Genomic DNA, 15124 nt, shown 5'->3' on the forward strand with positions numbered 1-15124 from the left:
GCAAAAATGTAATTTTTGACTTTTACGGGGGTAAAAGTGTAAATTTCAAAAATTACTCCACCAAGACTTTGGATAAGTCTGAGAATTTTATCTAAGCTATGGATATGTGGGACAAGTGTATGGTGAAAATTTGGACACAAATGGATGGCTAGAATTTAAGAAAGTAATAAAAAAATGAATAAAATAATATTATATTATTTTAGCCTTTAAAAAGGTCAAAATTCCAGAATTCTCATCTTCTTCAGCTGTCCAAACCAGGGGAGAAAAGGGGGAAAAAAACAAATAAGAACCCTACCTGAAAATTTGGGGAAAATCAAGAGAAATCAAGAAATCAAGCATTAAAAAGGTAAATTTCATTGATTTTCCTTGTGATTTTCACTGCCCATGCATTTTTTTCTCATTTCCATGCAAAATTAGAAAGTGGGTATGGACACCCATGCTGGCCAAACCTCCATGGATGAGTTTTGAGCTTGAGTTTTGACTGATTTTAATTGAATTAAGTGATTTTAGTTAGGTTATATTGAAATATAGCAAAAATAAGCTAGAGAAATAATTTTCTCCCATTGAAACCCATTATGCCGAATTTTCTAAGGGAATGTTGGCTGCTGATCTTGATGTTTATTTGAGGAATTATGATGAATAATGATGAATTATGAGCCTAGAAAAATAATGGAAATTTTCAGAGCAAAAATACTAATTTTTACCCACTAGGGGTATTTTCATAATTTGCTATCGAGACTGATAATTTGCACCACACTGAGGGACATTAAGTCAATTTGGGTGCAATTGAGGTATAGAAACTGAAAAAAAAATTAATTTGGAGTGCAATTGGACGTATTGGCCAATTTATCGGATGAAAAATCGACTTAGGCCGATACCGGGTCTAGATGACTACCCGTGTACTTTTTATTTCATATCATGCATATATATCGAGCCTGAAATAGCTTATGACTGTTAGGCACAATTTAATTGGAATATGTGTCATGGATTGTGGCTAGGTGGTGAGTCATTGATACGGGTAAAGGACTGTACCCGCGGACTGAAAATAGGAGTATTTATACTCCTAGAACTATGAGTGAACTTATTATCGTCTTAATTATCTAGAGTAGTTTTATACAATTGTGTGATTTTATGAAAAATGGGTTTAAATGGTAAATTGCTATATTTTAGGAGAAATTGTGATTTTATAAAATGATTTTATAAATTTTCTAAGAAATTGAATACTGGTTTTGAAAATAGAGTAATTGGAGACTGCCTACTTGTGTTGTAAAATTATGATTTGAATTAAATGGCTTGTGATAAATTGGCATGATTGGCTGAATTTATACTTGTGTTGAAAAATATGAACTGTTTGTTTTGCCTTGATAAATTGGTTAGTAATGTAATTGCCATGCTATGCCATTGAGATTTGATCAATTGGTGGATTAAAGATTAGCTACTGCAGTGGTGGGGGGTTCCATGGTGGGGGGTTCCGTGGACCAGCTTATTAGAGAGGCACGGTAAACTCCTTTATATTCTCACCTCGGTCGTAGAGGCGCGTAGGGTATCTCCTGAGGTGGGCTTTTTGAGTGCACTTCACGTTAACCACCGCGTGAGAGTGAGACTCAGCCAATGCCAAGGAACGACTGTGATGTTCAATGAAAAATGTGTTTTATGCGAGATATGAATTTTTAACAGCCTTGGCGGTCTCAATGGGATACCTTGACGAAGGTATCCGCGAGAATGATTTTGGCAGGAGCCAAGTTTTATGAGATATATAAGCCATATTGATTAATTGAGTAAACTGAATATTCATGTTATGAAACATATATTGGAAAAGAATATTTTAATTCGTCTCCATTTTCTCGCCTTTAGATAGTTTAGATGGTGTCTGTTTACTCACTGGGATTTTCTAATCTCACCACCCTCAATTCCCCACATTTCAGGCTCGGGATAGCCGATTGCATCAAGGACTTCAGTTAGCCTTGCATCGACAAAATTGTAGGTTCACAAACTCGCATCTTATTGGTTTGTTGGGGGCCCACGTGTCATTGTAAAAGTAATTTTATACTTTAGTTATTTGATTTAAAGTATGTGTGAACATATTTAGCTTTTACACCATGTTTTTGGCGGGTTTCGGTATTTTCGAAGAAAAATGACGAAAATGCCCATGTGAGCCAGAAAAGAATATTATATTTGGAAATGACTTATAATTTCTTGAAATGCGAGATTTAATAACTGTCGCTCACCGGGGAGATGCGGAAGCTAATGCTAAGCCTTGCGGGGTTTCGATCGACATTCTGAGTAATGAGTGCCTATCGGGACGACGCGGAGGTTGTCATGGGCCCGATAGATGTTCCGGGTCGTGACACAATCTCATAGAGAATTGAATTAATTTTTACTGTTAACTACTAAAATTAACACACCTTAATCTTATCCAAACAATTAAAATTAAAATTTAAAACTAATAAACTAATAAAATAAAACTATTCTAAAATTTATTAGCAAGTTTATTAAATTCGAATCACTACTGGACCTAAGATTATGATGTCCCTCAATAGTTCCTATGATTGTTGTCTCTCTCTCTTAACTTAGTTTAATGGATTAAGTTGCTAACCTAGAGTCCTAAATTATTTACAAATCTCTATCAAGTTTTTTATAAAAATACCTTTCCTAATTAATTTACTATATGTCTATGCAAATTATATTAAAGAAATATTCATTAAGTTCGTGCTCTAATATGCATGGCTTATAGGTGTATGTCTACCCTATATGCAAATCAAATCACCTAATCAACTAAGTGCATTCGATCATACGTTATTATATTCAATGTTTACATAAATCTCCTTGGCAAGGTTTAACCTAGGTTTCCAATTCAATCTAATTGGTAGCCAGTCAACTAAAAGCATTAAGAATAGAATAAAATAAACAACTTAAATCCATCAAACATAAGTAAAAGAGAGATAAAGAATTTAAACTATATATTAAGTTCAATCGCAATCTTAGATTAATGAATTAGTTCCCCATCAAGTCACACATCATCATCAAATAAAATTTTAACATTAAAAACAAAATTAAGAAAATAAGATAACAAAAAAGATAGAAAAACTCAAGAATTGTATTCTTGATCTCCAAATCTCGTTGAATCCTCTAAATTCTTCTTAGCTTCAATGACTTTTGTGGCTTGATTCTCAACTGTCAATCTGGTGCTTTCTTTTTTTTTCTAAAGTTCTTTGATAGATTGTTTTTATAGGGGTTTGAAGTTAGGCCAAGTTGGGTGCAGAAAGAAGTTAATTTCAGTTGGGATTTCCTCATCTGACTATGTGGGTCACAGCCTTGCCCAATTAATTAACAAAAATCGTAATTGCTTTAGGACTACTGTAGTGCGTCAACTTTGACAAGATTTTTTACCATCTTCTAGACCGAACTGGCCAAATTAGTAAACATGAACATTGTATATTTTTCTCTTAGCTTTCCAATGGTCTAAGAATCATCTCATTTGAAACCTGTTGAGAGAGTTATGGCTAAAATACCGAAACATGTGCAGTGGAAGTCTACACCTTGAAATTGCTCTCCTTCTTTCACTAAAATTATTCTTTCTTCAAACACCTACAAAAGTGCAAATAAATCAATAGCAACCTATCTTAACCACATCAACACCAAATTAAGCATAAAATTAACTAAGATTAGATTGAGTCACCTAAATTAACTAATTTAAAATAATTAAATAAAACCTACTAATTTCTATATATTACTACAAGAACTAAGCTAAATTATTATTGAAATTAAGCCCAAATAACTCTATATCATAGAGTTATCAGGTCTTCAACTCCAACAACCTTGGCCAAAATAATGCCATTTAGTGCACCTTAATCTTCCCTAACCCTAAGTATTTAAGCCCTTTTTTTCTTGCTCTTTCTTCATTTTCCTCTTCTGTCTTTCTTCTCTAACGACTGCCTTCTCTTTTCCTTCTCTCTACTTTCTCTCCCTAGAGGCGGCTTTCTCTCCACGTCGTGCCACCACTATTGTTGGCCTACCTTCAAAGACCCCTCATTTTTTCCCTTTCTTGAAGCCCCTCCCTTTTTCTCTCATATTTTTTTATATTTTTTGTTGCTTTTTGATGATTTGGTGGTTTTGATTTTGTTATTATGGTTTTGGTATCTCACTAGTTGGTAAAAGGCTAGGTTTCTTTTTGTTTTTTGTTTTTGCTTTTTGATTCTAAGTTTTTTTTTTTGCTTTTTAGGAATCTCTAGTTTTTTTTTTTGAAAATCGGGTTCCCTTGGTATGGAATAGGAAGGCAGGTTTAATAACTACCTTCACTCGAGCTGGGTAGCAGACGTGGCTTGCCAAGCGCAATTCTCATGCCTGGTAGGGTGTGTCTGCACCTTGTTTGTTTGCTAGGCATGGCTTTTGTTGCCATGCCCAACTTATCCTCTTTTTTTTATTTCTTCTTTTTTCTATTTTCAATTCTTTTATTATTTTTAATAATTTTGGCTAAAACTGGTGTCTATAATAAGAGTTTATATTTTAATAGCAATAACATAGAGAAATTTTAGATCAATAAAAATTTTTAAAATAAGACTTTGAAGTTAAATGGATGATGAGTTTTTTGTAGATAATTTAGTTATTTTCATTGAAAAAGAAATAACTGCTACTTTTAGTACAGATTCAATTCTAGATGAATTTGAATTAATGAAAAAACGATGAGCACAACTCTTTTAAAAGACAATTAAAAGTGATATTTATTTATGAAAGTCAACTACGTTTTGGTACTTTATTTTGTGGTATTTATTCTTTTAGCTTGCATAAGTGGACATACAATGTTGTGTGTGAAAATTGGATGATATATAAAGTTTTCGTAGACTGTTAAGCATCTTTTTTTCTTTTTGCAAGGCTGGCCCTTGGGTAAGGCCACCCAAGCTAGGGCTTTAAGCCCCAAATTTGAAAAGGCTGCATATTTTTATAATAATAATATAATTAATTATATTAAAAAAATATAAAAATTAAGATAATTAATAAAATATTTACCTATTTTCTCATGCTTAATAAATATTTATTTTCTCTCACTTCCACATTCTTATTAATTCTAAACTAATTATCTTTTTTTTCTATTAAAAATATGTAAACGTAAAAAAAAATAATAAAATGATATATTTTCTCACTTCTTTAATTATGTATCTAATCAATCTCAACTTTTTTTTACTTCCCAACTATCTATTTTTTTCAATTTATAATATCCACTCCATAATTTTTCTTTCGTCATTTGCTCTTCCTTCATTTAACTTCATATTTCCTCCAAAGAATACACAAGAAGTCTGTTATGTTATTATCTTCAAGGTCGGCCCTTGGGTGAAGCCACTCAAGTAAGGACGTTAGGCCTCCAATTTGGAGAGGCCTCAAATTTAGGGAGGTCTTATAATTTTATAATAATTATAATATAATTAAAAAATATAAAAATTAAAAAAAATATAAAAGTAAAAAATAATTAATAAAATTATTTATTCTTTTACTTTCTTAATTATGTACCTAATAAATCTCAATTTTCTATCATTTCCTAATTTTTAGAATGTTATTAATTCTCAATTATATTCTATTATTTCCAATCAATTAACGGTTATATGTATTTAATCATCTTCAACAGCTATTTTTTTCACTTATTTCTCCTATTTTCAATCAACGAATTTAATGATTTCCAACCACTATTGTTTTCCTATATAAAACCAATTATTTTTTTTCAATGTATAATATCTACTTTTGAATTTTTCTTTTCTCATTTGCTCTTTCTTTCTTTAACTTCAATTTTTCTCCAAAAAATAGACAAAAAGTCTGTTATGTTATCATCTTTATAAAGTTGTGAGCCTCATTTGTGGTTAGCAATAAGTATTTAACAATTAGGTACTATTGTTCTAATATTTACAAACTTTTTTACTTTAATTTAGAGCTTATATTATGTTGTTATATTGTCTTTATTTTATGTGATAGTTGATTTATTTGAATTAAAAATTTTGATTGTTGATTTTATATTAGCCATTTTAAAAAATATAAGATAATTATAATAGTTAAATATTTTTGTACCTCATAATAAATATTTGAATATGTTAAATTGAAAAAATGAATCTGCTTATTCGAAGCTTAAAAAAATAGAAGAATTGAAAGTTTAATACAATCTAAAAAAGGAGCACTTGATAAATTTTTTGCAAGTAATAAAAATAATGAATAAAAAATTATTAAATGAATGTCCCTTAAACGAACAAATTAATAATCTCAGAGAGTTAGAATGATGATGAAATACTAGAATAAGAAGTTAATGAAGAGATTCAAAATGATCATAGAAATTATGAAGAGATTCAAAATGATCATAAAAATCATGATGAAAAGGATCAAGTTATTAATTTAAATGATTCCATTCCTAAAAGTATTTATGATCCAAGTCAAAGGAAAAATATTGATACAAATTTAAGAGATTTATTAGTAGAAAAAGGTCCAATTAAAGTTAATGATTTAGATTTTCCTAAAGATGAATTTTCAAGACATTTTTCTGCTACATGCTATATTCAAAAGTTGGCAAATGGGAAGACATATGAAAGAAGATGTCTAGTTTATCCAAAAGACTTAGATAGAGTATTTTGTTTTTGTTGCAAATTATTTAATTTGGCTTTTAGTATAATATTGGCACCAGAGATTGGAGAAATTTTTAAGGCTAAACTTAAGAGTCATGAAATGAGTAATGATCGTATTACTAATACAAGTTCTTGGATTGATTTAGAAATGAGATTATTGAAAAATAAAACAATCGATAAAAGTATTTAAGAACAAATAAAAAGAGATGAAGAACATTGGAAAAAAGTATTAACAAGAAAGCTTGCTACAGTAAAGCTAGGATGAAGGAATTATAATTTTTTTAATTTCAATAAAAAAAATCTCATTTGAATATTTTGCTTTAAGCCTTTAAATTTATTGAGCGGCCCCTAATTATACATAAAGCTATGAGCCTCATTTACGATCTGCAATAAGCATTAAACAATTTAGTACTATTGTTTTAATCTTTGCAGACATTTTTACTTTAATTTAGAGTTTATAATATATTATTATATTATCTTTATTTTATGTGATAGTTAATTTATTTGAATTAAAAATTTTGATTATTGATTTTATATTAGCCATTTAAAAAATATAAAATAATTATAATAGTTAAATATTTTTGGTACTTAATAATAAATATATGAATATGTCAAATCGAGAATATGAATTTAGTCATTGAAAGCTTTAAAAAAAATTTTTTTCTTTAATTTCAATAAAAAGGCCTTATTTGAATATTTTACTTTAAGATTTTGAGATTATTGAGCCGTTACTGATTTTTTTGTTTAGCTTCCCTTAATAATGCTCTAACTTCGCCCCAACCAATGTATCTATTTATATAAATACATCCTCATCTACTAAGTTCATCGTTCTTACTTATATAGATTCATTTCTCCTCCATCTGTGTGAGCCTACGAATAGAAGCATTGTAGTTGATGGTGCACACATTTGAAGAAGAAATAAATAAATGATTTCTTATTTTTTAAATATTTTTCTCTTATAATTATTCTTTTAAATCATATTTCATAACTGTAACGATATCTTTCAATTAAAATTAACAGCATAAACTTAAAACTATTACATCTTTTGAGACAGTTCAAAGCTCGTGATCTCTTTGCATTTGTTTCTCTTCTAGCGAAAGGGTTCAATAAAAACCAAGGGCCAACAGATAATATATATAATAATTCTGAATATATATAGATGCAAATCAAAGCAGTTGTAAGTCAAAGTAAACTCGAGCAAGAGATGACGACAACTGCGCCCCTTCAGTGAATCATTTGAATATTCTTTATGGTATTGTTGGTTCTGTCTAACATTTGGTGAACCAGGTAGAAAAGTTGTATTACGTCTTTATCATTTGCCTTTTTTAAATGCATTTTATAAGTGTATGTTAAGCTATATTTTATTAATGTCTTTATTGCTTGCTTTTTGTTTTGATTTTTAAATTAGTACTCGTTAAGAAAAGAACAAAAGCAAAATGTTGAAAGTAATCAAAATTGATTAAAATAGAAAAGCAATTAAAATTTAATACTAATTATAACATAATTAATTTATATAGAATTTTCAGTAAATTGAATCGTCCAATTTTTAGGTTCAACCGATTTTATTGTTTTTTTCAATGAATTCAAACCGGTTAAATCAGTCTTTTCTTTTGTTAAAATTTACACTTTTTATTTTTAAAATATTTTACGTGACAAAAATGTCAATCCTTACCCTTTTGCATTTAAACTAAATATACATTTAATGCTAAACATTTTTCAAAACAAAAGTCGGGACTGAACCGGTCAAATAGATTGAATAGAGAATCGATGGCAACACTGATTGAATCCTTAATCCAATTTTTTAATTATTGTCATATTTTTATTAATTCACTTGTGTCAATTGTCGCTGATGGTAATGATTTCGTAGAGTGTACTCTATTTCATTTCATTTGTTCCTTCATAAAGATATGATATTTAAAGTCTTCAAAACTTGTCATTTTGAGAGAGATTGTAGATTATACATAAATATTATTATCTCATTTAGTATTTTCTATTCAACTTTTGAATCTTATTTTGGGAGGTGTATGCAAAGAAATTGTTACACATCCACTTATTCTCCCATTAGTCATAGTTCCAACTAGAGGTGTCGAAATTGTCAGCATGTTTGAGTGGGTAGAGTTGGGTCAAGACTATCAACATATTGTAGCATCATTTTCTTCTAATGAAGAAGATGAATAACGTCCTCCTACATGTTTATGAAATTTCAACTACTTGGATAATCATCCTCTACTTGTTTTCTGGTTGAGAACTCTTTCAAATCTATAAATTAAAAGTTTTAATATTAAATTAAAAAAACATAAATTTAATATATTTATTTAATGCTTCAAAGTAAAAATATCTGAGATAACTATAATTGATCACGACGATTTTTTATATTTTGAAAATAGTACATAATAGCATCACCAGAAGCAGCATCAAATATATCTTTTTCAATATATGTCATTAAGTAATCGTTCATTCACTGGTTACTCATTGGATTGCATAGTGTGTGTTTCTAAATTTCAATGTTGAAAAAGCTTTTTCAACTGACGTTGGCAACTGGTAAGATCAATGCATCTTTTACTAGCAAATAAATCAAAAGATACACAATATTTCTATTTATCGACAAAATAATCAAACAATATATCTAAAGATTAAATAAGAAAAACTTATAATTTCCAGATTTTATTTTCTATTAGTTAGATTATAATTATGAATCCAAATCATCAAATTAATCAAAAATATTTAGATATGAAGTATTTAAAAATTTAATTTAAATTAAAAATTATTTACTATTGAAATCTGGATGAGCTGTTTTAAGAGAGTCAAAAACACAACCAAAGATTGAGAAAAGCAAGGTTACTGCGGTTCTTATGGGTAAGATTTTGAATTTTTTAAGAGGGAGAGTAATTTAGTTTTTACTTTTTTAATAAAATCTTAAATTATAGTAGGAAATTTTTTTTTATCTTTTCATGTAGTATTTAAATATCAATATATAAATTACTTTTTGATAAATCTACTTTGATCCCATTCCCTACAAAATTGTAAAAAAATGAGTAAGTGCACTAATATCATTAACTATATAAAACTCCAAATAAATAGTATAACAAATAAATATTTTTTTGTAAATGAGTCAATGTAGGTAGGTCCGCCCTAACTCCCACGTTACGTTATTTGCCAATGATCTATGAGTAAGGACAATGTAATTCCTTCCATAGAAAGTTCCCAAGAGAATTGTTATGGTAAGGTAGTTGAATTCTAGATCATCGATTTGGAATGATGTTGCCTTCTAAATTTCAAGTGGGATGGGATTTGCAAGAGAAGTTTTTCTATTGCTTTGATTGGTTTAACTGTTTCTTATTTTGGGAGGTGTATTTAAAGAAATTGTTACACATCCACTTATTCTCACATTGGTCATAGTTGCAACTAGATGTGTCAAAATTGTCGGCATGTTTGAGTGGGTAGGGTCGGGTCAAGACTATTAACATATTGTAGCATCATTTTCATCTAATGAAGAAGATGAATAACGTCCTCCTACATGTTTAAGAAATTTCAACTACTTGGATAATAATCCTCTACTTCTTTTCTTGTCGAGAACTCTTTTAAATCTATAAATTAGAAATTTTAGTATTAAATTAAAAAAATAAATTTAATATGTTTATTTAATGTTTCAAAGTAAAAATATATAAGATAAATATAATTGTCCGTGATAATTTTTCATATTTTGAAAATAATACATTATAGCATTACCAGAAACACTATTAGATATATCTTTTTCAATATATGTCACTTAGTAATCACTCATCAACTAGTCATTCATTCGATTGCATAGTGTGTGTTTTATAAATTTGATTGTTGAAAAAGCTTTTTCAATTGATGTTGGCAATTGGTAAGATCAATGCAACTTTTACTCACAAATAAATAAAAAGAAACACAATATTTCTATTTATCTACAAAATAATCAAACAATATATCTAAAAAATAAATAAGAAAAACTTATAATTTCAAGATATTATTTGACATGCAATACTATTTTCTATTAGTTAGATTATAATTATAAATCCAAATAATCAAATTAATCAAAAATATTTAGATATGAAGTATTTAAAAACTTAATTTGGATTAAAAATTACTTACGATTGAAATCTAGATGAGTTATTTTAAGAGAGTCAAAAACAAAACCAAGGATCGAGAAAAGGAAGGTTATTGCGGGTTTAAAGGGGAAGACTTTGAATTTTTTAAGAGGGAGAGTAATTTAGTTTTTTACTTTTTGAATAAAATCTTAAATTATAGTAGGAAGTTTTTTTTTATCTTTTCATGTAGTATTTAAATATCAATATACAAATTACTTTTTGATAAATCTACTTTGATCTCACTCCCTATAAAATTGTAAAAAAATTAGTAAGTTCACTAATATCATTAACTATATAAAACTCCAAATAAGTAGTATAACAAATAAATATATTTTTGTAAATGAGTCAATGTAGGTAGGTCTGCCCTAACTCCCATGTTACGTTATTTGCCAATGATCTGTGAGTAAGGACAATGTAATTCTTTCCATAGAAAGTTCCCAAGAGAATTGTTATGGTAAGTTAGTTGAATTCTAGATCTTCGATTTGGAATGATGTTGCCTTCTAAATTTCAAGTGGGATGGGATTTGCAAGAGAAGTTTTTCTATTGCTTTGATTGGTTTAACTGTTTCTCGGGTTGAATAATTTGAACCATTGACCAACTAATGTGACAAAACCATTCCGATCAAACGCACTAACGAGCGAATGGTCATCATTGACCATAGAGTTTGATAACGGACTGCCATATGTATATTCTATCTGGTATCGAGGCATGGAGCTGAGACAAAGGTAAAAAACAAAACTGTCAGACCCAACTACATTTACCTAACCTTAGAAGCTTCCTTCTAAAATGACAAGGTCACATAGATTTTTATGACACTCTTCAGTTTTTGGTCTATAAAAACTCGGAGCATAAAGAAAGAAAGTGCCAGCATAGATCTAGGCTGACGCCAAAAGGCAGAGAGTAGAGAAAGAGAGAGGTGAAGCCATGGAGTTGCAATTGCTGTCTATCAAGGTCATGGTCACAGCTCTGCTTCTTGGATTGCTTGGAGTGCTCGTACACCTGTTTGAAGCTTTAATATTGAAGCCTGAAAGGCTTCGTTCCAAGCTTGGAAAGCAGGGAATCCAAGGTCCTCCACCATCCATCTTGCTTGGTAACATCCGGGAAATGAAGAAGATTCAATCGAAGGTGTCCAAGTTGTCAAGTGAAGGAGACCAAGTGATTATCCACAATTGCTGTTCCACTGTGTTTCCGTTCTTGGACCAATGGAGAAAACAGTACGGTAAGAAATTTGTAGCTGAGCAATCCATTCCCATCTTTCGGCTCAAAAGATTAATTTCAATAGCCTGTTGTTTAACGTTCTGATTTAGTACTTGTTTGCAGGTTCAACATTCATGTTTTCACTTGGCAATATACAGATTCTGCTCATAAGCGATCCTGATGTGGTGAAAGATATAACCATATGCACTTCATTGGATTTAGGGAAGCCTTCCTATCAACACAAGCAGAACGGTCCTCTGCTTGGCCAAGGAATTTTAACTTCAAATGGCGCAGTATGGGCACATCAAAGGAAAATTCTTGCTCCTGAACTGTATATGGAGAAAGTCAAGGTACTCTCAAATGAGGAAAGCTTTAACCTTGAGTCAGTCCTGCTGCTCCAAGGGTTAAGTTTTGACTTTTCCCCTGTTTTTCTTAATCATTTGGAATTTTAACTTGTGACACAAATAGATATCTTTAAAGTATATCACTTCGAACAGATTACGATTTGATAGCCCTTTCCTTCAACAAGCTGCTGCAATATCTTACCTTTTCTACAAATACATCTACGCCGTAGTGCTTCAACCTATCATTAATCTTTGATCTTGTTTTGCTGATGGCCCACTGTGTAGGGTATGATGCACTTAATGGCTCAGTCCTCAGTAACAGTAGTAGACTCATGGAATAGTAAGATTGATAGTGAAGGTGGAGTTGCAGACATTAAGATTGATGATTACATGAGAAGCTTCTCTGGAGATGTTATCTCGAGAGCTTGTTTTGGGAGCAATTACTCCAAAGGGGAAGAAATTTTCTTAAAGCTTAGAGATCTTAAAAAGGCCCTGTCCAAGAAATTTTTCTCTACAGGGATTCCTGGAATAAGGTTCAGTTCAACTTCCTTTCCCTCATTTCTTAAACCATTTAATAAGGAATATAATACAAATTGATAGAGACTATCAAATATGAAACTTTCAGATATCTTCCAACCAAGGCCAACAGGGAAGGATGGAAATTGGAGAAAGAGATACGTGCCCTAATCTTGAAGGTAGTCAAGGAAAGAAAAGAAGCTAAATCGGAGAAGGATCTATTACAAATGATCCTTGAAAGTGCTACAAGCAGTGATTTAGGCCAAGAGGCAACAGATTCCTTCATTGTCGACAATTGCAAGAACATATATTTGGCAGGCTATGAGACTACTGCTGTATCGGCCACATGGACCCTGATGCTGTTGGCCTCAAATCCAGAATGGCAAGACAAGGCTCGTGCTGAGGTTCTTGAAATTTGTGGGGGTGAATTACCTGATGCCACTATGCTCCGCAAGATGAAAACAGTAAGTTTAGAAATTAGTAGTTTAATTGTTTTGTTACTAACTTTTCGTTTCACGGATCATGATAAGCACTCACAAGAATATATGACCTCTTTAATTTGAGACTAAAATATGTATACAGGTTCTTAGTAAGTTAGAATACAAATTGGCATATGAAGAAAAAAAGTTGTAAAATTTTCACACCAAACTTCCGACACCAAACTTTCAAACAGGGTATCATATTGGCCTGAAGTCTAGCACCATTAACCCAACTAACTTATGTGGGGTTTGACCAAATTAGCATGTCACATGTTTGTCAAATAGAATCATCAATATCCTTTTCAACAGCAATAAAATAAATTTTTATACACTTATAAACTAAATATTCCTCCAAAAATTGGCCAATTGTTAGACACCACTTGGCATTTCAATGGAATTTTTACCAAATATTTAGCATTTTTATCGGACGTATACATGGCATGATTATATTGACTAGATATGGTCTAAGCAGGCTATATTAATAGTATTAAAGTTTGGATTAATATGATATTCTATTTGAAAGCTTAGCGTGCACATTATTATATATATATATTTTTTCAGATACTAATTTATATTTGTCACGAGTATTACATCTGTAATAAACTATTTATTAATCCACAAAAAGTTCTTTTAAAAAGAGGATTTCCTCTAGAAATTAGAATTTAAAACACAAGTGGATAACTATAGAAAAGGAAGAAATGCTTGACATTGATAGACGAACATATATATATATGCACACTAAGATAGAATGAGCAGAAACTCCTGACTTTGACAGACATATTGAAAGGCATTGCACTAGTGGTGAGATCTCGTTTTCAGTTTAGTAGCAACACACATGAACAAAGAGTTTGGATCAATTGAGCATATATAGCAAACCCAAATGATTTAAGTATTTGAAATGTATCAGAAAAGAAATCCATGACAAAACCTTGCCCTCCCCAAAGAACAAAGTCTAAAGGAACAAAAAACAGAAAGCAGAATTGGACAATTAAAGGGTCTCGAGGTCTACGTAGTACATCTAACATTTTATTGACAATGACTTGAAATATATATATGGCAGTTGACAATGGTGATCAATGAGTCACTGCGCCTATACCCTCCAGTGCCGGTGGTGTCCAGGGAACTACTCGAGGACATGAAATTTGGAGATATCCATGTGCCTAAAGGAGTTAGTATTTGGACATTGGTGGTGACACTTCACCAAGATCCTAATATTTGGGGAACTGATGCGGATGAGTTCAACCCCGAGAGGTTTGCCGATGGAGTCGCAGCAGCGTGCAAGCTTCCTCATGTGTACATGCCATTTGGTGTTGGACCAAGAATATGTTTGGGCCAGAATTTTGCCATGGCAGAGCTCAAGATACTTCTTGCTCTTATTTTGTCTACCTTCAAATTCTCTCTCTCACCAAAATATTTACACTCTCCAACTATGAGGTTAGCCGTAGAGCCTGAACATGGAGTGAATCTCCTGCTTAAGAGGCTATGAGTATATATATATTTGAATGTGGCTATGAGCTATAAATCAGCTAGACATATTTGTTTTTTTCTTGTTAAATCAAATTATGCAATTAATCCCTATATACTATTAAAATGAAAGATTTAATCTCTATAGAATTAAAATGAAATCTTTATACTTTTCAAAATTGATATGTTAATTTAATCATTAGTGGTGTAAAAATTCTTGTTTTATTTACGCTAATGTGGCATTTGACTGAGCTAACTTGATTTTTTTTATTGACGTTGAATTTGAGAAGTAAAACCAATCTTACACAAGGTGCCTTTTAATATTTATGTCACTCTCAGTTGCCACTCCCTTATTGTAAATCTGATCAGAAGAAGGGAAAGTAATTTTCTGGAAAAAAAATAAAATGAAGAA

General features: G+C 30.7%; 1 protein-coding gene across 1 annotated transcript; it reads left to right on the forward strand.

Annotated features, from left to right (window-relative positions):
* Positions 11539 to 14826, forward strand: LOC18586657 (cytochrome P450 714C2). Its single transcript, XM_018128621.1, has 5 exons — positions 11539 to 11931; positions 12033 to 12259; positions 12539 to 12786; positions 12879 to 13233; positions 14309 to 14826. Exons 1-5 carry the CDS (start codon positions 11637 to 11639, stop codon positions 14732 to 14734), a joined length of 1551 nt encoding a protein of 516 aa, XP_017984110.1. The 5' UTR covers positions 11539 to 11636; the 3' UTR covers positions 14735 to 14826.

Source organism: Theobroma cacao, chromosome 10 (assembly GCF_000208745.1).
Source record: "Theobroma cacao cultivar B97-61/B2 chromosome 10, Criollo_cocoa_genome_V2, whole genome shotgun sequence".
NCBI lineage: Eukaryota > Viridiplantae > Streptophyta > Magnoliopsida > Malvales > Malvaceae > Theobroma > Theobroma cacao.

Coding starts and splice junctions, on each gene's coding strand:
- LOC18586657 (XM_018128621.1), top strand. CDS start 11,637: ATGGAGTTGCAATTGCTGTCTATCAAGGTCATGGTCACAGCTCTGCTT. Junction 11,932..12,032: donor CCAATGGAGAAAACAGTACG/GTAAGAAATTTG, acceptor ACTTGTTTGCAG/GTTCAACATTCATGTTTTCA. Junction 12,787..12,878: donor ACAGGGATTCCTGGAATAAG/GTTCAGTTCAAC, acceptor TGAAACTTTCAG/ATATCTTCCAACCAAGGCCA.